This window comes from Somniosus microcephalus, unplaced genomic scaffold (assembly GCF_052327205.1).
Source record: "Somniosus microcephalus isolate GS21.2 unplaced genomic scaffold, FLI_Smic_1.0 unresolved_chr4, whole genome shotgun sequence".
Taxonomy (NCBI): domain Eukaryota; kingdom Metazoa; phylum Chordata; class Chondrichthyes; order Squaliformes; family Somniosidae; genus Somniosus; species Somniosus microcephalus.
In genome coordinates, this window is record NW_028225182.1 from 55,142,867 (window position 1) to 55,167,361 (window position 24,495).

General features: G+C 49.9%; 1 protein-coding gene across 1 annotated transcript in view; it reads left to right on the top strand.

The window, feature by feature from the left end:
* LOC147091124 (disks large homolog 4) overlaps positions 1-24,495 on the top strand; it is a 683,309-nt gene that overhangs the window by 540,582 nt on the left and 118,232 nt on the right. Inside the window, exon 3 of the mRNA XM_085977591.1 lies at positions 6,759-6,788. Coding sequence (XP_085833717.1) covers positions 6,759-6,788 — 30 coding nt within the window. The remainder of the gene's footprint in view (positions 1-6,758; positions 6,789-24,495) is intronic.

Below are 24,495 nucleotides of genomic sequence, written 5' to 3' on the forward strand. Positions count from 1 at the left end.
TCGGACAGTGTAGAGGGAGCTTTCCTCTACATCTAACCTGTGCTGTACCTGCCCTGGGAGTGTTGGATGGGACAGTGTAGAGGGAGCTTTACTCTGTATCTAACCCGTGCTGTAGCTGCCCTGGGAGTGTTTGATGGGACAGTGTAGAGGGAGCTTTACTCTATATCTAACCCGTGCTGTACCTGCCCTGGGAGAGTTTGATGGGACAGTGTAGAGGGAGCTTTACTCTGTATCTAACCTGTGCTGTACCTGCCCTGGGAGTGTTTGATGGGACAGTGCAGAGGGAGCTTCACTCTGTATCTAACCTGTGCTGTACCTGCCCTGGGAGTGTTTGATGGGACAGTGTAGAGGGAGTTTTACTCTGCATCTAACCCGTGCTGTACCTGCCCTGGGAGTGTTTGATGGGGCAGTGTAGAGGGAGTTTTACTCTGTATCTAACCTGTGCTGTAGATGCCCTGGGAGTGTTTGATGGGACACTGTAGAGGGCGCTTTACTCTGTATCTAACCCATGCTTTACCGGCCCTGCGAGTGTTTGATGGGACAGTGTAGAGGGAGCTTTACTCTGTATCTAACCTGTGCTGTACCTGCCCTGGGAGTGTTTGATGGGACAGTGTAGAGGGAGCTTTACTCTGCATGTAACCCGTGCTGTACCTGCCCTGGGGGTGTTTGATGGGACAGTGCAGAGGGAGCTTACCTCTGTATCTAACCTGTGCTGCACCTGCCCTGGGAGTGTTGGATGGGACAGTGTAGGGGGAGCTTCACTCTGTATCTAACCCGTGCTGTAGCTGCCCTGGGAGTGTTTGATGGGACAGTGTAGAGGGAGATTTACTCTATATCTAACCCGTGCTGTACCTGCCCTGGGAGCGTTTGATGGGACAGTGTAGAGGAAGTTTTACTCTGTATGTAACCCGTGCTGTAACTGCCCTGGGAGCGTTTGATGGGACAGTGTAGAGGAAGCTTTACTCTATACAGCTTTACTGGGACTGAAGGCCGATAAATCCCCAGGGCCTGATAATCTACATCCCAGGGTACTTAAGGAAGTGGCCTTGAAATAGTAGATGCATTGCTGGTCATCTTCCAGAACTCGGTAGACTCTGGAACGGTACCCATTGATTGGCGGTTAGCTAATGTTACCCCACTATTCAAAAAAGGTGGCAGAGAAAAGGCGGGTAATTATAGACCGGTAAGCTGGACATCGGTAGTGGGGAAAATGCTGGAGTCCATTATAAAAGATGTAATAGCAGAGCACTTGGAAAACAGTGACAGGATCGGACAAAGTCAACATGGATTTACAAAAGGTAAATCATGCTTGACTAATCTACTGGAATTTTTTCAGGATGTAACTGGTAAAATAGATAAGGGAGAACCAGTGGATGTGGTGTATTTGGACTTTCAGAAGGCTTTCGATAAGGTCCCGCATAAGAGATTAGTGTGCAAAATTAAGGGACATGGGATTGGGGGCAAGATATTGACTTGGATAGAGAACTGGTTGGCGGACAGAAAGCAAAGATTTGGAATATACGGGTCGTTTTCCGAGTGGCAGGCAGTGACGAGTGGGGTACCACAAGGATCGGTCCTAGGACCCCAGCTGTTCACAATATATATTAATGATCTGGACGAGGGAATTGGATGTAATATCTCCAAATTTGCAGACGGCACAAAGCTGGGAGGGAGGGTATGCTGTGAGGAGGATGTCGTGAAACTCCAGCACGATTTGGACAGGTTGGGTGATTGGGCAGAAACATGGCAAATGCACTATAATGTGGATAAATGTGAGGTTATCCACCTTGGTGGCAAAAACAGGAAGGCAGATTATTATTTGAATGGTAATAGATTGGGAGAAGGGGAAGTGCAAAGAGACCTGGGTGTTCTTGTACACCAGTCGCTGAAGGTAAGCATGCAGGTGCAGCAGGCGGTTAAGAAGGCAAATGCTATGTTGGCCTTCGTAGCAAGAGGGTTCGAGTACAAGAACAAGGCTGTCTTGCTGCAGTTGTACAGGGCCTTGGTGAGACCACACCTTGAGTATTGTGTGCAGTTTTGGTCGCCTTACCTGAGGAAGGACGTTCTTGCCATGGAGGGAGTGCAGCGAAGATTCACCAGGCTGATACCTGGGATGGCAGGAATGACGTATGAGGAGAGATTGTGTGGATTGGGCTTATACTCACTGGAGTTTAGAAGATTGAGAGGGGATCTCAGCGAAACCAAAAAATTCTATCAGGCCTGGACAGACTAGATGCAGGAAGGATGTTTCTGATGGCCGGGAAGTCCAGAACCAGGGGTCATATTCTAAGGATAAGGGGTAAGCCATTTAGGACTGAAATGAGGAGGAATTTCTTCACCCCGAGAGTGGTGAACCTGTGGAATTCTCTGCCACAGAGGGCGGTGGATACCAGTTCATTAAGTATATTCAAGAAAGAGTTGGATATATTTCTTAAGTTTGTAGTTTAGGGATGTACACACTGGAGTTTAGAAGATTGAGAGGGGACCTCATAGAAGTGTATAAAATTCTGACAGGTCTAGACAGACTGGATGCAGAAGGAATGTTTCCCTTGGCGGGTGAGAACAGAACTAGAGGACATAATTTAAGGATAAGGGCTAAACCATTTAGGACAGAGATGAGGGGGAATTTCTTCACTCAGAGAGTGGTGAACCTGTGGAACTCATTGCCACAGAGGGCAGTGTACGCCAACTCATTAAATATATTTAAGAGGGAATTAGATATATTTCTACGGGCAAAAGGGGTTAAGGGTTACGGAGAGAAGGCGGGGACGGGATACTGAATTAAAGGATCAGCCATGATCTCATTAAATGGCGGAGCAGGCACGAAGGGCCGAATGGCCTACTCCTGCTCCTATCTTCTATGTATGTATCTATGTATTAAGGCTAAAGGGATCAAGGGATATGGGGAGAAGGCAGGGACCGGGTACTGAATTTGGATGATCAGCCATGATCTCATTGAATGGCGGAGCAGGCTCGAAGGGCCGAATGGCCTACTCCTGCTCCTATCTTCTATGTATCTATGTATCTATATCTAACCCGTGCTGTACCTGCCCTGGGACTGTTTGATGGGACAGTGTAGAGGGAGCTTTACTCTGTATCTAACTCCGTGATTTACCTGCCCTGGGAGTGTTTGATGGGACAGTGTAGAGGGAGCTTTACTCTGTATCTAACCCATGCTGTACCTGCCCTGGGAGAGTTTGATGGGACAGTGTAGAGGGAGTTTTACTCTGTATCTAACCCGTGCTGTACCTGCCCTGGGAGTGTTTGATGGGACAATGTAGAGGGAGCTTTACTCTGTATCTAACCCGTGCTGTACCTGCCCTGGGAGTGTTTGATGGGACAGTGTAGAGGGAGCTTTAATCTATATCTAACCCCGTGCTGTCCCTGCCCTGGGAGTGTTTGAAGAGACAGTGTCGAGGGATCTTTACTCTATATCTAACCCGTGCTGGACCTGCCCTGGGAGTGTTTGATGGGACAGTGTAGAGGGAGTTTTACTCTGTATCTAACTCCGTGATTTACCTGCCCTGGGAGTGTTTGATGGGACAGTGTAGAGTGAGCTTTACTCTGTATCTAACCCGTGCTGTACCTGCCCTGGGAGTGTTTGATGGGACAGTGTAGAGGGAGCTTTACTCTATATCTAACCCGTGCTGTACCTGCTCTGGGAGTGTTTGATGGGACAGTGTAGAGGGAGTTTTACTCTGTGTCTAACCCGTGCTGTACCTGCCCTGGGAGTGTTTGATGGGACAGTGTAGAGGGAGTTTTACTCTGTATCTAACCTGTGCTGTACCTGCCCTGGGAGTGTTTGATGGGACTGTGTAGAGGGAGCTTTACTCTGTATCTAACCCGTGCTGTACCTGCCCTGGGAGTGTTTGATGGGACAGTGTAGAGGGAGCTTTACTCTGTATCTAACCCGTGCTTACCTGCCCTGGGAGTGTTTGACGGGACAGTGTAGAGGGAGCTTTACTCTGGATCTAACCCGTGCTGGACCTGCCCTGGGAGTGTTTGATGGGACACTGTAGTGGGAGCTTTACTCTGTATCTAACCTGTGCTGTACCTGCCCTGTGAGTGTTTGATGGGACAGTGTAGAGGGAGCTTTACTCTGTATCTAACCCGTGCTGTACCTGCCCTGGGAGTGTTTGATGGGACAGTGTAGAGGGAGCTTTACTCTGTATCTAACCCATGCTGTACCTGCCCCGGGAGTGTTTGATGTGACAGTGTAGAGCGAGCTTTACTCTGTGTCTAACCCATGCTGTACCTGCCCCGGGAGTGTTTGATGTGACAGTGTAGAGGGAGCTTTACTCTGTGTCTAACCCATGCTGTACCTGCCCCGGGAGTGTTTGATGGGCCAGTGTAGAGGGAGCTTTACTCTGTATCTAACCCGTGCTGTACCTGCCCTGGGAGTGTTTGATGGGACAGTGCAGAGGGAGCTTTACTCTGTACCTAACCCGTGCTGTACCTGCCCTGGGAGTGTTTGATGGGACAGTGCAGAGGGAGCTTTACTCTGTACCTAACCCGTGCTGTACCTGCCCTGGGAGTGTTTGATGGGACAGTGTAGAGGGAGCTTTCCTCTGTATCTAACCTGTGCTGTACCTGCCCTGGGAGTGTTTGGTGGGACAGTGTAGAGGGAGCTTTACTCTGTATCTAACCCCGTGCTGTACCTGCCCTGGGAGTGTTTGGTGAGACAGTGTAGAGGGAGCTTTACTCTGTATCTAACCCCGTGCTGTACCTGCCCTGTGAGTGTTTGATGGGACAGTGTAGAGGGAGCTTTACTCTGTATCTAACCCGTGCTGTATCTGCCCTGGGAGTGTTTGATGGGACAGTGTAGAGGGAGCTTTACTCTGTATCTAACCCGTGCTGTACCTGCCCTGTGAGTGTTTGATGGGACAGTGCAGAGGGAGCTTTACTCTGTATCTAACCCGTGCTGTACCTGCCCTGGGAGTGTTTGATGGGACAGGGTAGAGGGAGCTTTACTCTGCATCTAACCCGTGCTGTACCTGCCCTGGGAGTGCTTGATGGGACCGTGTAGAGGGAGCTTTACTCTGTATCTAACCCGTGCTGTACCTGCCCTGGGAGTGTTTGATGGGACAGTGTAGATGGAGCTTTACTCTGTATCTAACCCGTGCTGTTCCTGCCCTGGGAGTGTTTGATGGGACAGTGTAGAGGGAGCTTTACTCTGTATCTAACCCGTGCTGTACCTGCCCTGGGAGTGTTTGATGGGACAGTGTAGAGGGAGTTTTACTCTGTATCTAACCCGTGCTGTACCTGCCCTGGGAGTGTTTGATGGGAGAGTGTAGAGGGAGCTTTGCTCTGTATCTAACCCGTGCTGTACCTGCCCTGGGAGTGTTTGATGGGACAGTGTAGAGGGAGCTTTACTCTGTATCTAACCCGTGCTGTACCTGCCCTGGGAGTGTTTGATGGGACAGTGTAGAGGGAGCTTTACTCTGTATCTAACCCGTGCTGTACCTGCCCCGGGAGTGTTTGATGGGACAGTGTAGAGGGAGCTTTACTCTGTATCTAACCCATGCTGTACCTGCCCTGGGAGTGTTTGATGGGGACAGTGTAGAGGGAGCTTTACTCTGTATCTAACCCGTGCTGTACCTGCCCTGGGAGTGTTTGATGGGACAGTGTAGAGGGAGCTTTACTTTGTATCCCCTGGACTGAAATCCGTTACCTTCATAATCATAATTTTCTGTAACTTCAGTCAGTATAAATGTGGAATGAATGGCTGTCGTTTGATGTGGGTTGAGAATGTTTGTTCAGTGAATACTGATGTCAAAGCAGATTCACGCTCTCCCCCCTTTCCCTCTCCTCTCTTTCCCTGAACACACAGGTGCCGGTTGGTCTCTTGTAACTCACCCAAGTGGTCTATTCTTCCGTAAAAAACAAAGAATTAGGAGCAGGTGGTGGTCTTTCGACCCCTCGAGCCTGCTCTGCCAGTCAATAAGATCATTGCTGATCTTTGACCTCAACCCCACTTTCCCGCCCGATCTCCATATCCCTCGATTCCCCGAGAGTCCAACAATCTATCGATCTCTGTCTTGAATATCCTCAACGACTGAGCCTCCACAGCCCTCTGGGGCAGAGAATTCCAAAGATTCACCACCCTCTGAGTGAAGAAATTCATCCTCATCTCAGTCCTAAATGGCCGACCCCTTATCCTGAGACTGTGACCCCTGGTTCTAGACTCTCCAGCCAGGGGGAAACAACCTCTCAGCATCTACCCTGTCAATCCCCCTCAGAATCTTGTATGTTTCAATGAGATCACCTCTCATTCTTCTAAACTCCAGAGAGTATCGGCCCATTCTACACAATCTCTCATCACAGGACGGCCCTCTCACCCCAGTAATCAATCCAGTGAATTCTTGATAGGTGAGCTCCGAGAGCGGATGCTGGTGGACTGTGGAAGGCCTCGTCGACTCTGGGCCAGATGTTGAGCTGCTGCAACCTCCAGTTGGGGGGGCCACTGGAGAGCGACTGAGGGGAGGTGGGATGGGGTGGGGGGGGGGCGCAGTACACCTGCCCAATTAACCCCCACCCCCACCCCGGAGCGTGAACCTGGATCTTCCTGCTCCGCGTGCCTCAGTACCACTAGTGAAACGCTCTTGTCGGAAGCCCTCGGTTTGAGTTAAAGCCCCCCTCCACCCCCTCGTGTCTTGTTCCGCCGGTAATGCTCTTCTGCTAGCCTTGTGACTGATAAGCTTGATTGCGTCGGAACTGTTTGTAATCTGCACTCATTCATTATCATCCCTTTCCCGCAGCATATGGACGTGGCGGAGCTCTGCATTCCGGTAAGTCACCAACGCCCCGTCAACAACCATCTCCAGAATAAAACACAGCCGCAAAGTCCGAAGGGGCTGAAAAGGGTTAAATTACGAGGTCAGGTTGCACAGACTGGGCTTGTATTCCCTCGAGTTTAGAAGATTAAGGGGCGATCTAATCGAGGTGTTGAAGATGATTAAAGGAGTTGATCGGGTGGAGAGAGAGAAACTATTTCCTCTGGTGGGGGGAATCCAGAACAAGGGGGCAGAACCTTAAAATTAGAGCCAGGCCGTTCAGGGGTGATGTCAGGGAGCACTTCTTCACACAAAGGGTGGTGGAAATCTGGAACTCTCTCCCCCAAAAAGCTGTTGAGGCCGGGGGTCAATTGGAAATTCCAAAACTGATCTTTGTTGGGTAAAGGGTATAAAGGGTTACGGAACCAAGGCAGGTGGATCTATTTGAATGGTGGAGCAGGCTCAAGGGGTTGAACGGCCTCCTCCTGTTCCTGTGTAACAGGCTCGAGGGGTTGAACGGCCTCCTCCTGTTCCTGTGTAACAGGCTCGAGGGGGCTGAACGGCCTCCTCCTGTTCCTGTGTAACAGGCTCGAGGGGCTGAACGGCCTCCTCCTGTTCCTGTGACAGGCCCGAGGGGCTGAACGGCCTCCTCCTGTTCCTGTGTAACAGGCTCGAGGGAGCTGAACGGCCTCCTCCTGTTCCTGTGTAACAGGCTCGAGGGGCTGCATGGCCTCATCCTGTTCCTGTGTAACAGGCTTGAGGGGCTGAATGGGCCTCCTCCTGTTCCTGTGTAACAGGATCGAGGGGCTGAATGGCCTCCTCCTGTTCCTGTGTAACAGGCTCGAGGGGGCTGAATGGCCTCCTCCTGTTCCTGTGTAACAGGCTCGAGGGGGCTGAACGGCCTCCTCCTGTTCCTGTGTAACAGGCTCGAGGGGGCTGAACGGCCTTCTCCTGTTCCTGTGTAACAGGCTTGAGGGGCTGAATGGGCCTCCTCCTGTTCCTGTGTAACAGGATCGAGGGGCCAAATGACCTCCTGTTCCTGTTTTACAGGCTCGAGGGGCTGATTGGCCTCCTCTTGTTCCCGTGTAACAGGCTCGAGGGGTTGAATGGCCTCCTCCTGCTCCTGTGTAACAGGTTCGAGGGGCTGAACAGCCTCCTCCTGTTCCTGTGTAACAGGCTCGAGGGGCTGAATGGCCTTCTCCTGTTCCCGTGTAACAGGCTCGAGGGGTTGAATGGCCTCCTCCTGCTCCTGTGTTCCCTGAGTGAGAGCCTGTTGCTGGGGCAGAGATGGACACTGAGTATCTGACCGTGCGGTGTGTGCGTTACACAGGGAGGGCGGTTTCCGAAGGGCGGTGTATCGGGGCTGCGCCTCAGACCGATTCAAGCAACTGAAGATAGCCGGCCAACGGAATGGACAGTGGCCGCACACCGGTCATCTGCCGACAGCTGCCAGTGGAGCAGGACGGTCAGTGGCCTTTGGCCTTTGACCTGAAGGATAGGCCAACCTCACCTCTCACTACCGAGGGTTAATTGTGGCAGACGATCTGATTGGACGGGAGCGGGAGTTCTGCGTCTTGCGGCCCAGCCAATGGGATGCCCTGAGCCCTCGGGGGTAACATCTGTGCTGATGAGGTACTTTGGCACTGGGGTTGCCGTGGCAACGGGCATTAAACTTAATGTCTCCCGAGCACTGAGCAACGATAAATGGGCTTTCACGGCCTCTCATAACCCTGCACCACTGATCCCACCGCATTGTTCCTTGATCCCCGAGAGAGGGAGAGAGAGGGAGATAGGGAGACAAAGAGAGAGAGAGGGGGAGAGAGAGAGGGAGAGAGAGAGAGAGGGAGAAAGAGAGACAGAGAGAGAGAGAGAGCGAGACAGAGAGAGAGGGAGAGAGGGAGAGAGACAGAGGGAGAGGGAGGGAGAGGGAGATAGGGAGAGGGAGACAAAGAGAGAGACACACAGAGTGAGAGACAAAGAGAGGGAGACAAAGAGAGAGACACACAGAGAGTGAGAGACAGACAGAGAGAGAGGGAGAGAGGGAGGGAGAGGGAGAGGGAGACAGAGAGAGAGGGAGGGAGAGAGCGCGACAGAGAGAGAGAGGGAGGGAGAGAGAGACAGAGACAGAGAGGGAGGGGGAGAGAGAGGGAGAGATAGGGGGAGGGAGGGAGAGACAGAGGAGAGAGAGGGAGAGGGAGGGAGAGAGGCAAAGAGAGGGAGAGGGAGGGAGAGAGATAGAGAAAGGAGAGGGAGAGGGAGGGAGAGAGATATAGAGGGAGAGAGGAGAGGGAGGGAGAGAGAGTCAGAGGGAGAGAGAAAGAAAGACGGAGAGAGAGAGGAGAGGAAGAGGGAGAGACAGATAGAAAGAGACGGATAGAGAGAGAGACAGAGAAAGAGGGAGAGGCGGGGAGAGAGACCGAGAGAGGGAGAGACAGAGAGAGTGAAAGAGACAGATAGAGAGAGAGAGAGAGAGAGAGGGAGAGACGAGAGAGAGACAGAGAGAGAGAGCGAGAGGGAGGGAGACTGAACAATGATGAGTGGTGAACAACTGTCACCCAGGGCAGTCTCGCACCCTCTCTCCATCTAATGGACGTCACTCAGCTCATCTGTTCTTTATGAAAACATCATCTCTCTCTCTCTCTCTTTGTGCTTCCTTGATTTCAGCCTCCATTCCCCCACATGCCTTTTCTTTACAGCGTTTTTTAAGTGCAGGGGGTGGGAGGGGGAGGGGTGGGGGCTGTTGGCGGTGAGAGCGAGGAGGAGAGCTAAAGTCCGGAGCAAAGTCCTGCGGAGTGGGCGAGCAGGGGACGCTGGAGCTAGCCTGCGGAGATGGTGAGTGTGCAAGTGTGTCGGGTGACTGAGCGGGAGGGTCGGCGAGGCTGTGTGCTGGAGGGTGTGGTGTGACTGTGCGGAGAGAGGCGGGGAGGGTCTCGGTGTCACACCGAGTGGGTCTGGACACGGGTCCCAGGCGCGGGCCTGAGAAAGACATGCTAGTGTCACCCGCATTCCTTCCCCCTGCCCCGCGCCGGTTGGGGGGCGGCGGTTGACCATTTCTGAGCCGCCAGGGGGATTGGAACCCTTCACTCCCGCAAGCGAGCAGCGGCAATCTGCAATGTCAGCAGCTCAATGGACAAGAGAAGGGCTCGCGCTTCCCGTAGCCGGAATATTACAGGGGACGCTGAGCTGGGACAGTCGGCGGGCCCCCCACTAACGTTTTGGGTGGAGGGAAATGCTGCTGCCCGCTGCTTGCTGATGACAGGATGGAGGACGGTCCTGAAGTCAATTGCGTAACCGTTGTCACGTGACTGACGTGCCGGGCTAGGGTTACTCGTCGGCCCTCCAGGATCGACCTGGGGCCTCCAGGAATTGAAGATTCATCTCAAAGACACTGCCGTGAGCCAAAACCCAGGAGAAAAATTATCGGGGGGTTAAAAAATTGTGTTTTTATTTCATTTTCCATGCATACTTTTGTTTACTACGGATGCATTTTGGTAGGAGGAATGAGGAGAGGTAATATAAACTGAAGGGTACAATCCTAAAGGGGGTGCCGGAACAGAGAGACCTCGAGGGTATGTGTGCACAAATCTTTGAAGGTGGCAGGGCAGGTTGAGAAAGCTGTTAAAAAAGCATTCGGGATCCTGGGCTTCATGAATAGAGGCAGAGAATACAAAAGCAAGAAAGTTGTGCTAAACTTTTATAAAGCACTGGTTAGGCCCCAGCTGGAGTATTGTGTCCAATTCTGGGCCCCGCACTTTAGGAAGGATGTCAAGGCCTTGGAGAGGGTGCGGAGGATATTTACCAGAATGGTTCCAGCGATGAGGGACTTCAGTTACGTGGAGAGACTGGAGAAGCTGGGATTGTTCTCCTTAGAGCAGAGAAAATTAAGGGGAGATTTAATCGAGGTGTTCAAAATCATGAAGGGTTTCGATAGAGTAAATAAGGAGAAACTGTTCCCAGTGGCAGGAGGGTCGGGAACCAGAGGACACAGATTGAAGATAATCGGCAAAAGAACCAGAGGGGAGATGAGGAGAATGTTTTTACGCAGCGAGTTGTTGTGATCTGGAATGCGCTGCCTGAAAGGGCGGTGGGAGCAGATTCAATAGTAACTTTCAAAAGGGAATTGGATAAATACTGGAAATTTGCAGGTCTGTGGGGAAAGAGCAGGGAGTGGGAATAATCGGAGAGCTCTTTCAAAGAGCTGGCACAGGCACGATGGGCCAAATGGCCTCCTCCTGTGCTGCGTGATTCGATGATTTTATTCTATGAATGAAGTTAACCGTTTGTTGATTCACGGCCCGGTTGCCATGTTTGACCCATTCGCGCGACACACAAACGCTAGTTCCTAATACCATTTGTTTAATCTCTTTATACAAAGGGATGCTTCAGGTGTACAGAGCCTGGGTCAGACCCCACCTGGAGTGACTGGGTTCAGTCCTGGGCCCCGCCCCTCAGGAAGGATATCTCGGCCTCGGAGGGGGAGCAGCGCAGATTCACCAGAACGATACCCGGGGCTAAAAGGGTTAAATTCCGAGGCCAGGCTGCACAGACTGGGCTTGTGTTCCCTCGAGTTTAGAAGATTAAGGGGTGATCTAATCGAGGTGTTGAAGATGATTAAAGGAGTTGATCGGGTGGAGAGAGAGAAACTATTTCCTCTGGTGGGGGGAGTCCAGAACAAGGGGGCAGAACCTTAAAATTAGAGCCAGGCTGTTCAGGGGTGATGTCAGGAAGCACTTCTTCACACAAAGTGGGGTGGAAATCTGGAACTCTCTCCCCCAAAAAGCCGCTGAGGCCGGGGGTTAATTGGAAATTTCAAGACTGATCTTTGTTGGGCGAGGATATTAAGGGTTATGGAGTAAAGGCGGGTAGATGGAGTTAGGCCGCAGATCAGCCCTGATCTCATTGAATGACGGAACAGTCTCGAGGGGCGGAATGGCCTCCTCCTGCTCCTGTTTCTCTCCCAATGACGGGGCTCCCAGTTTGGAACTTTCTGGGCTTGAGTTGACCTGTGGGCCTAAACCATGTGACTGTGCTGGTTCCACAGTAGCTATCCTTCGAGCCCAAATGGAAATGGTGGACAGGAAGCCTGTCAAGGGACGAGAGTGGGATCATGGCTTGATATTGAGTGCTATCCAGCTGATGTTAATTGAGTGAAAACTCAATGACCAACATCTGTGTCAGAAAAGAGCGTTGGAGATCGGTGGGGGCTGGTCTTCATGTTTAGACGCCAGCCTTTTCTGTCCCGTTAACATTTTATAAACTTCTGCACAGGCCAAATGTCATATAGGATTACATAGAATCTAGAGCACAGAAACAGGACATTCGGCCCACCTGGTCCGTGCCGGTGCTTCTGCTCCACACCAGCCTCCTCCCACCCCTCTTCATCTCACCCCATCACCGTATCCTTCTATTCCTTTCTCCCTCATAGAAACATAGAAGATAGGAGCAGGAGTCGGCCATTCGGCCCCTCGAGCCTGCTCCGCCATTCAACGAGATCATGGCTGATCATCCAAATTCAGTACCCTGTCCCTGCCTTCTCCCCATATCCCTTGATCCCTTTAGCCTTAAGAAATATATCCAACTCCTTCTTGAATATATTTAATGAATTGGCCTCAACTGCCTTCTGTGGTAGAGAATTCCACAGGTTCACCACTCTCTGGGTGAAGAAATTCCTCCTCATCTCTGTCCTAAATGGCTTACCCCTTATCCTTAGACTGTGACCCCTGGTTCTGGACTCCCCCGCCATCGGGAACATCCTTCCTGCATCTAGTCTGTCTAGTCCTGTTAGAATTTTATAAGTTTCAATGAGATCCCCTCTCATTCTTCTAAACTCCAGCGAGTATAAGCCCAATCAACCCAATCTCTCCTTATACGTCATTCCTGCCATCCCAGGTATCAGCCTGGTGAATCTTCGCTGCACTCCCTCCATGGCAAGAACATCCTTCCTCAGATAAGGCGACCAAAACTGCACACAATACTCAAGGTGTGGTCTCACCAAGGCCCTGTACAACTGCAGCAAGACATCCTTGTTCCTGTACTCGAACCCTCTCGCTATGAAGGCCAACATACCATTTGCCTTCTTAACCGCCTGCTGCACCTGCATGCTTATCATGTGTTTATCCAGCTTCCCCTTAAATGCATCTGTACTATTCACCTCAACCACTCCCTGTGGTAGCAAGTTCCACATTCTCACCACTCTCTGGGGAAAGAAGTTTCTCCTGAATTCACGATTGGATTTATTAGTGACTATCTTACATTGATGGCCTGTAGTTTTGCTCTGCCCCACAAGTGGAAACACTCTCTCTCTATCCACTCTATCAAAACCTTACATGATTTTAAAGACCTCTATTCGGCCACCCCTTGGCCTTCTCTTTTCAAGAGTAGAGAGCCCCAGCCTGTTCAGCCTTCAGATGCAAGATGTCAATGCAGGGGGCGGCCTTTGCTTTGTGAGAGCCCCTGGTGCAAAGGTGTGGTTTGGGGCCCCTAGAATTTACTGGACAAACCTAATCACTGGATTGTCTCAGGGTCCCTACCTGGCACGGAGCTCCCTAACACCACCCTGTGTAGCTCGCACTGTTCCCCTGCCCAGTTATGGGCCTGGCTTGAGAAGGCCCGATTCAAGCTGGTAGTTCAGTCTTGTTGTCGAACCTTTTACTATCTCGCAGCTAGGTGGCGGCATTACTGTTTGTTCAAGGTATATGCGGAGCCCGTGGCTGGTCAGTCTTAACAAGGAGATCAGCTTCATCGGAACAGGAGAAGGCCTTTCGGCCCCTCGAGCCTGTCCCGCCATCCAATGAGCTCAGGGCTGATCTGTATCTTAACTCCATCTACCCGCCTTGTTTCCGTAACCCTTAATACCCTTACCCAGCAAAAATCTATCAATCTCGGTTTTGAAATTTCCAATTAACCCCCGGCCTCGACAGCTTTTTGGGGGAGAGAGTTCCAGATTTCCACCACCCTTTGTGTGAAGAAGTGCTTCCTGACATCACCCCTGAACGGCCTGGCTCTAATTTTAAGGTTCTGCCCCCTTGTTCTGGACTCCCCCTCACCAGAGGAAATAGTTTCTCTCTCTCCACCCGATCAACTCCTTTAATCATCTTCAACACCTCGATTAGATCACCCCTTAATCTTCTAAACTCGAGGGAACACAAGCCCAGTGTGTGCAACCTGGCCTGGTAATTTAACCCTTTTAGCCCCCGGGTATCGTTCTGGTGAATCTGCGCTGCTCCCCCTCCGAGGCCGAGATATCCTTCCTGAGGGGCGGGGCCCAGGACTGAACCCGGTCACTCCAGGTGGGGTCTGACCAGAGCTTTATATAAACTGAAGCATCCCTTCCTCCCCTTTGTATTCATCTGTTACCAGACTGGTTAACATAGAAGATAGGAGCAGGAGTCGGCCATTCAGCCCCTCGAGCCTGTTCCGCCATTCAATGAGATCATGGCTGATCATCCAAATTCAGTACCCTGTCCCTGCCTTCTCCCCATATCCCTTGATCCCTTTAGCCTTAAGAAATATATCCAACTCCTTCTTGAATATATTTAATGAATTGGCCTCCACTGCCTTCTGTGGTAGAGAATTCCACAGGTTCACCACTCTCTGGGTGAAGAAATTCCTCCTCATCTCTGTCCTAAATGGCTTACCCCTTATCCTTAGACTGTGACCCCTGGTTCTGGACTCCCCCACCATCGGGAACATCCTTCCTGCATCTAGTCTGTCTAGTCCTGTTAGAAATATATAAGTTTCAATGAGATCCCCTCTCATTCTTCTAAACTCTAGCGAATATAAACCTAATCGGACTCATACATCATTCCTGCCATCCCAGGTATCAGCCTGGTGAATCTTCGCTGCACTCACACAGAATCACAGAAACCCCACAGTGCAGATAGAGGCCATTTCGGCCCATTGAGCCTGCACCAACACATATCCCACCCTATCCCCGTAACCCCACGTATTTAATCCCCCTAACACGAAGGGTCAATTTATCATAGCCAATCAACCTAACCTGCACATCTTTGGACTGTGGGAGGAAACCGGAGCACCCGGAGGAAACCCACGCAAACACGGGGAGAATGTGCAAACTCTACACAGACAGTCACCCGAGGCCGGATTCGAACCCGGGTCCCTGGCGCTGTGAGGCAACAGTGCTAACCACTATGCCACCGTGCCGCCACTCCCTCCATGGCAAGAACATCCTTCCTCAGATAAGGTGACCAAAACTGCACACAATACTCAAGGTGTGGTCTCACCAAGGCCCTGTACAACTGCAGCAAGACATCCTTGTTCCTGTACTCGAACCCTCTCGCTATGAAGGCCAACATACCATTTGCCTTCTTAATCGCCTGCTGCACCTGCATGCTTACCTTCAGTGACTGGTGCACAAGGACACCCAAGTCTCATTGCACTTCCCCTTCTCCCAATCTGTTGCCGTTCAGATAATAATCTGCCTTCCTGTTTTTGCTGTTTTAACGCTGGTTAAAGACTTTGCTGAAATAGCGCGTGGGTCAATTTTACCTGGATGCATTAAGCCGCTGAGTTATTGAGCCTTGCTGCGTTAGGTTGCATCGCTCAGAGTGAAGCGTGGTGGGGCCGCTGAGTGTTGGGGTTTGCGCTGGGCGAAGGGGCTGGTGGGCGGGGGACGGAAATGACCTTGGTTTCTGCAGTGAAATCGTAAGATGTTTTGGCTGTTCTTGACCTGGAGGCCTGGAGTAGAGCGCACCCCGCCCGGGAACTTCCGACCATCCGAAGGGACGGTCAAACAGTTGTAGGCCTCGTGCAATTCAGAACAGGGTCTTGAGCCCAGACTCCTGTATCTCTTTCTTGGAGTTCATGCCCGGGGGTCAGGGGGGAAAGACGGGAATTATCTTGTGTTTCATTTTGTCCTTGCAGTATGGCAGCGTTGATGGTCAAGGTATTGCACGTAGCTGATCGTAAACTCGGATCGGCGCTTTTCTTGTGCTCGCCGGTCTATATACTTACGAGATTTCAAAATTCTCATCCTTATTTTCAAATCCCTCAGCGGCCCTCGCCCCCCCTCCCTATCTCTGTAACCTCCTCCCACCCTACAACCCTCCCTATCAATTCAATTCAATTTTCAATTCAAATCGCTTTATTGGCATGACAAGGTACATCTTATGTTGCCAAAGCATCGAAAAACATTCATGGTTGTACACAAAAATACAGATCTATCCATACAATACAATACAATACAATACAAATCGCTTTATTGGCATGATAAGGTACATCTTATGTTGCCAAAGCATCAAAATACATTTATGGTTGAACACATAAACGCGGTTCCATTCATACAGTGTATAAACAGGTATATCCCTGAGTTTATAAATATATTTTCGCCTTGTTTATATATATTCTTGTCTTAGTTTACTGGTTGTCCCTCTGTTCATGGCAAGCTGTAACATAGTGTGCCGCCAGTGTTACACAGCTTCTCTCCTCCCCCAGTAGGAATGGGAGTTTTTGGTTGTCAGTCAGATTTCTGAATTCAGGGCATATTTGTGAGAATTTTTGATAGAAATTCTCTCTGATGCCCTGATATTTTCCACAGGCTGTGAGGAAGTGCATCTCTGTCTCAACTACTCCCTGACTGCAGTGAGAGCATATCCTGTCTTCTCTTGGCAGCCTGGTCTGCCTGTGTCTGCCTTTTTCGATCGCTAGGCTATGTTCGCTAAGTCTGTACCTTGTCAAGGTTCTTCTCAGTTTGTTATCCTTTACCATGGTCAGGTAATCAGCTATGTTGTATTGTCTGTTTAGGGCCAAGTAGCAATTGAGTTTGCTTTGGGTTTTTGTTGTTTCTGCCCAATATGACAGATATTTTTCCTTTTGCTTAGCGACGATTGTGTTGGGTCGAATTCTTTGTGTTACCCTGTCACTGTCCTGGGACTGGTTATTGTTAGTATTGTTATTAGTTACTTTATTGAGTCCCAGGACTAGTTGACTGAGGGTATTCTTCTTTATGGTCAGCTCTTGGCATTTCAGGGCGTCGTAGTGATAGCATTGGGGGTTGCTCATTTGTAGGTGATTCCAAAATTTGGTGGCTCTTTTTTGGATAGTGATTATTAATGGGTATTGGCCTAGTTCCGCCCTGCATGCGTTGTTTACTGTTTTCCTTTGAGTCCGGAGGATACTTTTACAGAATTCCGCATGTAGGATCTCAATTGGGTGTTTGTCCCATTTTGCAAAATCTTGTTGTGTTAGTGGTCCCCAGACCTCACTGCCATAGAGTGCAATTGGTTCAATTACTGATTTGAAAATTTTGAGCCAAATGCTAATTGGGATTTCTATTTGGATTGATTTTTTGATGGCATAGAAAGCCCTTCTTGCTTTCTCTTTCAGTTCATTCACAGCCAGTTTGAAGTTTCCCGTAGAACTGATTTTTAAGCCCAAGTATGTGTAGTGAGTGGTTTGTTCAATTTTGGTTGTTCCTACTGTGAAATTTATTGTGGGTCCATGTTGTTTGGATCTTTGCTGGAACACAAGTACTTTGGTTTTTTGGGGATTTATTGTCAGGGCCCAAGTCTGGCAGTACGACTCCAGCAGGTCCAGGTTCTGCTGTAGACCCTCCTTAGTTGGTGACAGCAGAACCAGGTCGTCGGCATAGAGGAGGAATTTAACCTTGGATTCATATAGGGTGAGGCCGGGTGCTGTAGATTGTTCAAGTAGTTTTGCCAATCCATTAATGTAAATATTAAAGAGTGTCGGTGAGATTGGCGAGCCCTGCGTCACCCCCCGCCCCTGTGGGAAGTATTTTGTTTGTTTGTCTCCAATTTTAACTGCACATTTATTGTTTGTATACATTGATTTAATTACATCATATGTTTTACCTCCTACCCCGCTTTCGATAAGTTTCAGGAATAAACCGTCGTGCCAGATGGAGTCGAAAGCCTTCTGGAAATCTACAAAGCATGCGTAGATTTTGCTTTTGTTATGGTGAACGTGTTTGTCAATTAGGGTCTGTAGGGTGAAGATATGATCGGATGTTCTATAGTTTGGCAGGAATCCAATTTGGCTTTTACTCAAGACATTGTGCTCTTCAAGGAAGTTTATAAGTCTTTTGTTTATGATGCTACAGAATACCTTCCCCAGGTTACTGTTTACACAGATGCCTCGATAGTTGTTTGGGTCGATTTTGTCCCCACTTTTGTATATGGGTGTTATGAGTCCTTTGTTCCAGATGTCAGGGAAATAACCGACACTCAGAACCAAGTTGAAGAGTTTTAGGATAGCCAGTTTCAGTTTGTCGTCTGCGTGTTTAATCATCTCGTTTAGTATGCCGTCTGTCCCGCAAGCTTTTCCTGGTCGCAGGTCCTTGAGTTTTTCAAGAAGTTCTTTTTCTGTTATTATGGCGTCTAGCGGGTTTTGGTTATCTTTTATGGCCATTTCAAGCTTTTCAAGTTTTTTGCGTATTTGGTGTTGCTCTGGTCCTAGTGTGTTTTTCTGGTATAATTTTTCAAAGTGGTTTACCCATGTGTCCCCATTTTGAATGGACAAATCGTCGTGTTGTTTTTTGTGTAGTGTTTTCAAGTTGTCCCAGAAACAATTCGACTCAATGGATTCCTCCATGGAGCTGAGTGTATTCTTAATAAATTGCTCTTTTTTGGTCCTGAGTGTGTTTCTGTATTGTGTTAGCGTCTGACAATAAGTAAGGCGTAATTCCTCGTTTTCTGGATGTCTGTGTTTTTGGTTTGATAGTTTTCTAAGTTTTTTCCTCATGTTATGGCAATCATGGTCAAACCATTTTTCATAGTTTTTTGTTTTGGGTTTGTTCTTGCGAGCTTTCAAGTTTGCATTTGTTGCCAAATTATCAAAAATATTGTTTAGTTTACTAACTGCCCGGTTTACGCCTTCTTTATTGTGAGTGTATATGTTATCCAGAAAGGTGTCTAAGAGAGCTTGAGTTGATGCATTGCTAATTGTTTTCTGGTATTTTTCTGTGTCGTTTTTGGCCCATCTGTACGATTTTTTGGTGTTGTACAGTTTACTGGGTTGTGTTTCTATGTTGTTTGTTTCTGTCTTTTTGAGAAACATAGTAATTTGGCTGTGATCTGACAGTGTTGTTTGTGGTTTGACTGTGAATGCTCTGAAAGAGGATGGGTCCAAGTCTGTAATCATATAGTCTACTGTGCTGCAGCCAAGAGGTGAGCAGTAGGTCGATCTTCCTAGGAGGTCTCCTATGAACCTACCATTGACAATGTACAGACCCAGGTTTCGACAGAGCTGTAGTAGCTGTTTACCGTTGGTATTTGACTGCTTGTCGCAGTTATGCCTGTATGGAAGGGAAGGGATGTCAAAGTGGTTATTCCCGAATACGTAATTGTTTCCCTGATTATTGGTGAAGTCTGGTTCTTCGCCCGTTCTTGAATTGAGGTCCCCACAGATCAACACGTTCCCCTGGGCCTGGTATTGGATAATTTCCCCCTCCATGTTGGAGAAGGTGTCCTCTTTGTAGTACGGGGAATCGATTGGAGGGATATAAAGTGCGCAAATGTAAACATCTTGGGTGTTTGAGATAATCTCCCTCTCAAGTTTGAGCCACATATGGTTTTCGCCCTTTTTTATAAATTTGATGTAATTCTTAAGTTCTGTTTTAAACCAGATCAGTATGCCTCCGGAGTCTCTGCCTTGGGTTACACTTGGTAATTTATTGGAGGGGACCACTAGCTCAGTGTACCCTTGGGGACAGCCGGTGTGTCCTTTTCCTTTATACCAAGTTTCCTGTAAAATGATAATATCTAGATCTTTAGTTTCCTCTATGAACTCTGGGGTCCTACTCTTCACTTCTCGCAGTGAAGAGCGTAGACCTTGGATATTCCAGGTCGAAATATATAAGGATTTCATGTTAAGTTTTATCTTTTTCTATGATAGGTTAAAGAGTGGTACGTGTTTGTCGTGTCTAAGTGTGGGGAAAAAAAAAGATCACCCCAGTTGTCTACAAAAGTTAATACAATTTGGTTACAGTTCTTTCTATTAATTAGTCCTTGATCCATAAGGCGGAAGTAGATGCTGCTGCACATCTGCTTATTGTCTCTTAATGGATTGTTTCTGTCTGAGGTATTGCGTACGTCCTGTGCATCTCTCCCTCTGTCTGGCTGGTAGCGGTCCTATTCCCCTGTGGGACAGGAGTGGTGCAGGTCTGATAATGTTGTTTTGCATGGGGATCCTCTCCGGTCTCGGTTGGTGTGGTGCAGTGTATAAACAGATATATCCCTGAGTGTATAAATATACATTCATATAATTTGTATATACTCTTTTCTTATATTTAGTGGTTGTCCCTCTGTTTATGGCAAGCTGTAACATAGTGTGCCGCTAAGGTTACACAATTTCTCTCTTCCCCTAGTAGGTATGGGAGTTTTTGGTCGTCATTCAAATTTCTGAATTCCGGGCATATTTTTGTGAATTTTGGGTAGGAATTCTCCCTTATGCCCTGATATTTTCTACAAGCTGTGAGGAAGTGCATCTCTGTCTCCACCACTCCCTGACTGCAGTGAGAGCATATCCTGTCCTCTCTTGGTAGCCGGGTCTGCCTGTGTCTACCTTTTTCGATCGCCAGGCTATGTTCACTAAGCCTGTACATTGTCAAGGTTTTTCTCAGTTTGCTATCCTTTACCATGGTCAGGTAATCAGCCATGTTGTATTGTCTGTTTAGGGCCAAGTAGCAATTGAGTTTGCTTTGGGTTTTTGTTGTTTCTGCCCAATATGACAGATATTTTTCCTTTTGCTTCGCGACGATTGTGTTGGGTCGAATTCTTTGTGCTATCTCTGTAACCTCCTCCAGCCCCTACACCCCTTCCTATCTCTGTAACCTCCTCCAGCCCCTACACCCCTCCCTATCTCTGTAACCTCCTCCCACCCTACAACCCTCCCTAACTCTGTAACCTCCTCCAGCCCCTACACCCCTCCCTATCTCTGCAACCTCCCCCAGCCCCTACAACCCTCTCTATCTCTGTAACCTCCTCTAGCCCCTACAACCCTTCCTATCTCTGTAACCTCCTCCAGCCCCTACAACCCTCCCTATCTCTGAAACCTCCTCCAGCCCCTACAACCCTCCCTATCTCTGTAACCTCCTCCAGCCCCTACAACCCTCCCTATCTCTGTAACCTCCTCCAGCCCCCTACAACCCTCCCTATCTCTGAAACCTCCTCCAGCCCTACAACCCTCCCTATCTCTGTAACCTCCTCCAGCCCCTACAACCCTCCCTATCTCTGTAACCTCCTCCAGCCCCTACAAACCTCCCTATCTCTGTAACCTCCTCCAACCCTACACCCCTCCCTATCCCTGTAACCTCCTGCAGCCCCTACAACCCTCCTTATCACTGTAACCTCCTCCAGCCCTACAACCCTCCTTATCTCTGTAACCTCCTACAACCCTCCCTATCTCTGTAACCTCCTCCAGCCCCACAAACCCTCCCTATCTCTGTAACCTCCTCCAGCCCCTACAACCCTCCCTATCTCTGTAACCTCCTCCAGCCCCACAAACCCTCCCTATCTCTGTAACCTCCTCCAGCCCCTACAACCCTCCCTATCTCTGTAACCCTCCTCCAGCCCCTACAACCCTCCCTATCTCTAACACCCTCCAGCCCCTACAACCCTCCCTATCTCTGTAACCTCCTCCAGCCCTACAACCCTCCCTATCTCTGTAACCTCCTCCAGCCCTACAATCCTCCCTATCTCTGTAACCTCCTCCTCCAATTCTAGCCCCTATACATCCCCCGATTTCCATCGCTCCACCATTGGCGGCCGTGCCTTCAGCTGCCTGGGTCCCCGAGCTCTGGAATTCCCTCCCTAAACCTCTCCGCCTCTCTCTCCTCCTTTAAGACGCTGCTTAAAACCTCCCTCTTTGACCGAGCTTTTGGTTGCCTGTCCTAATATCTCCTTATGGGGCTCGGTGTCAAATTCTGTTTGATAATCGCTCCTGTGAAGCACCTTGGGACGTTTTACTACGTTAAAGGTGCTATATAAATGCAGGTTGTTATTGATATATATCTCCCTCTCTTCTCTTTTCTTTCTCTCTCTTCCTCTCCCTTTCTCTGTTCCTCATCACACTCTTTTGTCTCCTTGCCCTCTCTTTTCTCTCTCTCTCTCTTTCTATCCCTCACTCCTCCGTAGTCCTCTCTCTCTCCCTCTCCACCTCCGTTCTCTGTTAGCTCTCTCCCTCTAGCTCTCTCTCTCTCTCTCATCTGTCAAGAAGAACAGTGGGATACAAGGATTCTGGGCAGTTGCTATTTATAAATGAGATATTGTAACATTTAACTCCCCGTAGCAGGAACCTGCCCTTTTCAAATCAGGTTTGTCTTCAGTCATGTCTATTCGACTCCCAATCCTCTCTTCTATTTCTGTGTGTGACACACAGACACTGTTTCCACTTGTGGGGGAGAGCAGAACTAGGGGCCATAAATATAAGATCGTCACTAATAAATCCAATCGGGAATTCAGGAGAAACTTCTTTCCCCAGAGAGTGGTGAGAATGTGGAACTCGCTCCCACAGGGAGTGGTTGAGGCGAATAGTACAGATGCTTTTAAAAAGAAAGACTTGTATTTCTCCAGTGCCTTTCACGACCACCGGACGTCCCAAAGCGCTTTACAGCCAATGAAGTACTTTTTGAAGTGTAGTCATTGTTGTAATGTAAGAAATGCGGCAGCCAATTTGCGCACAGCAAGCTCCCACAAACAGCAATGTGATAATGACCAGGTCATCTGTTTTAGTGATGATGGTTGAGGGATAATTATACACCCAGGGAAGAGCTCCCCTGCTCTTCTTTGAAACCATGGGATCTTTTATGTCCTCCTGAGAGGGCAGACGGGGCCTCGGTTTAACGTCTCAACCGAAAGACGGCACCTCTGACAGTACTGCCGCTCCCTCAGTACTGACCCTCCGACAGTGCAGCACTCCCTCAGTACTGCCCCTCCGACAATGCAGCGCTCCCTCAGTATTGCCCCTCCGACAGTGCAGCGCTCCCTCAGTATTGCCCCTCCGACAGTGCGGCGCTCCCTCAGTACTGCCCCTCCGACAGTGCGGCGCTCCCTCAGTACTGCCCCTCCGACAGTGCGGCGCTCCCTCAGTACTGCCCCTCCGACAGTGCGGCGCTCCCTCAGTACTGCCCCTCCGACAGTGCGGCGCTCCCTCAGTACTGCCCCTCCGACAGTGCGGCGCTCCCTCAGTACTGCCCCTCCGACAGTGCGGCGCTCCCTCAGTACTGCCCCTCCGACAGTGCGGCGCTCCCTCAGTACTGCCCCTCCGACAGTGCGGCGCTCCCTCAGTACTGCCCCTCCGACAGTGCGGCGCTCCCTCAGTACTGCCCCTCCGACAGTGCGGCGCTCCCTCAGTACTGACCCTCCGACAGTGCGGCGCTCCCTCAGTACTGCCCCTCCGACAGTGCGGCGCTCCCTCAGTACTGCCCCTCCGACAGTGCGGCGCTCCCTCAGTACTGCCCCTCCGACAGTGCGGCGCTCCCTCAGTACTGCCCCTCCCACAGTGCGGCGCTCCCTCAGTACTGCCCCTCCGACAGTGCGGCGCTCCCTCAGTACTGCCCCTCCGACAGTGCGGCGCTCCCTCAGTACTGCCCCTCCGACAGTGCGGCGCTCCCTCAGTACTGCCCCTCCGACAGTGCGGCGCTCCCTCAGTACTGCCCCTCCGACAGTGCGGCGCTCCCTCAGTCCTGCCCCTCCGACAGTGCGGCGCTCCCTCAGTCCTGCCCCTCCGACAGTGCGGCGCTCCCTCAGTACTGCCCCTCCGACAGTGCGGCGCTCCCTCAGTACTGCACTGGATTGTCAGCCTGGATTTTGTGCTCAAGTCTCTGGAGTGGGGCTCGAACCCACAACTTTCTGACTCAGAGGCAAGAGTGCTGCCCACAGAGACCCCATCTGTACTCATGTAAAATATCGCACGGCACCATTTGGAAGAAGAGCAGGGGGGGAGTTCTCCCCGGTGTCCTGGGCTCAATATTTATCCCTCAAACAGCATCTCAGAAACAGATGATCTGGTCTTTATCACATTGCTGTGTGTGGGAGCTTGCTGTGCACAATTTGGCTGCCGCGTTTCCTACATTGCATCCGTGACTACACTTCAAGAAGTACTGCGTTATTATTGACAGGGATTTATTCAGTGAGAGCTTACAGGTACAAACAGCACCTTGCTAAACAACAGGGAGCAGGAGGCCACGGACATCTTGCTTTCCATTCCCTTCAGCGAATGTCCTTCAAAATACCGTTTTGTGTTTTTAAGTTTAATGCTGTTCCAAGCTTCCTAAACTGGTTCGATTTTTTAACATTTTATTTATCTTACTACAATTGTAAAGATGAGTCCACACCTGGGGTACTGGGCACAGTTTTGGCCTCCTTATCTGAGGAAGGATATACTTGCCTTGGAGGCGGTGCAGTGAAGGTTCACTAGATTGATTCCTGGGGTGAGCGGGCTGTCCTATGATGAGAGATTGTGTAGAATGGGCCGATACTCTCTGGAGTTTAGAAGAATGAGAGGTGATCTCATTGAAACATACAAGATTCTGAGGGGGATTGACAGGGTAGATGCTGAGAGGATGTTTCCCCCTGGCTGGAGAGTCTAGAACCAGGGGTCACAGTCTCAGGATAAGCGGTCGGCCATTTAGGACTGAGATGAGGAGGAATTTCTTCACTCAGAGGGTGGTGAATCTTTGGAATTCTCTGCCCCAGAGGGTTGTGGAGGCTCAGTCATTGGGTATATTCTAGGCTGAGATCAA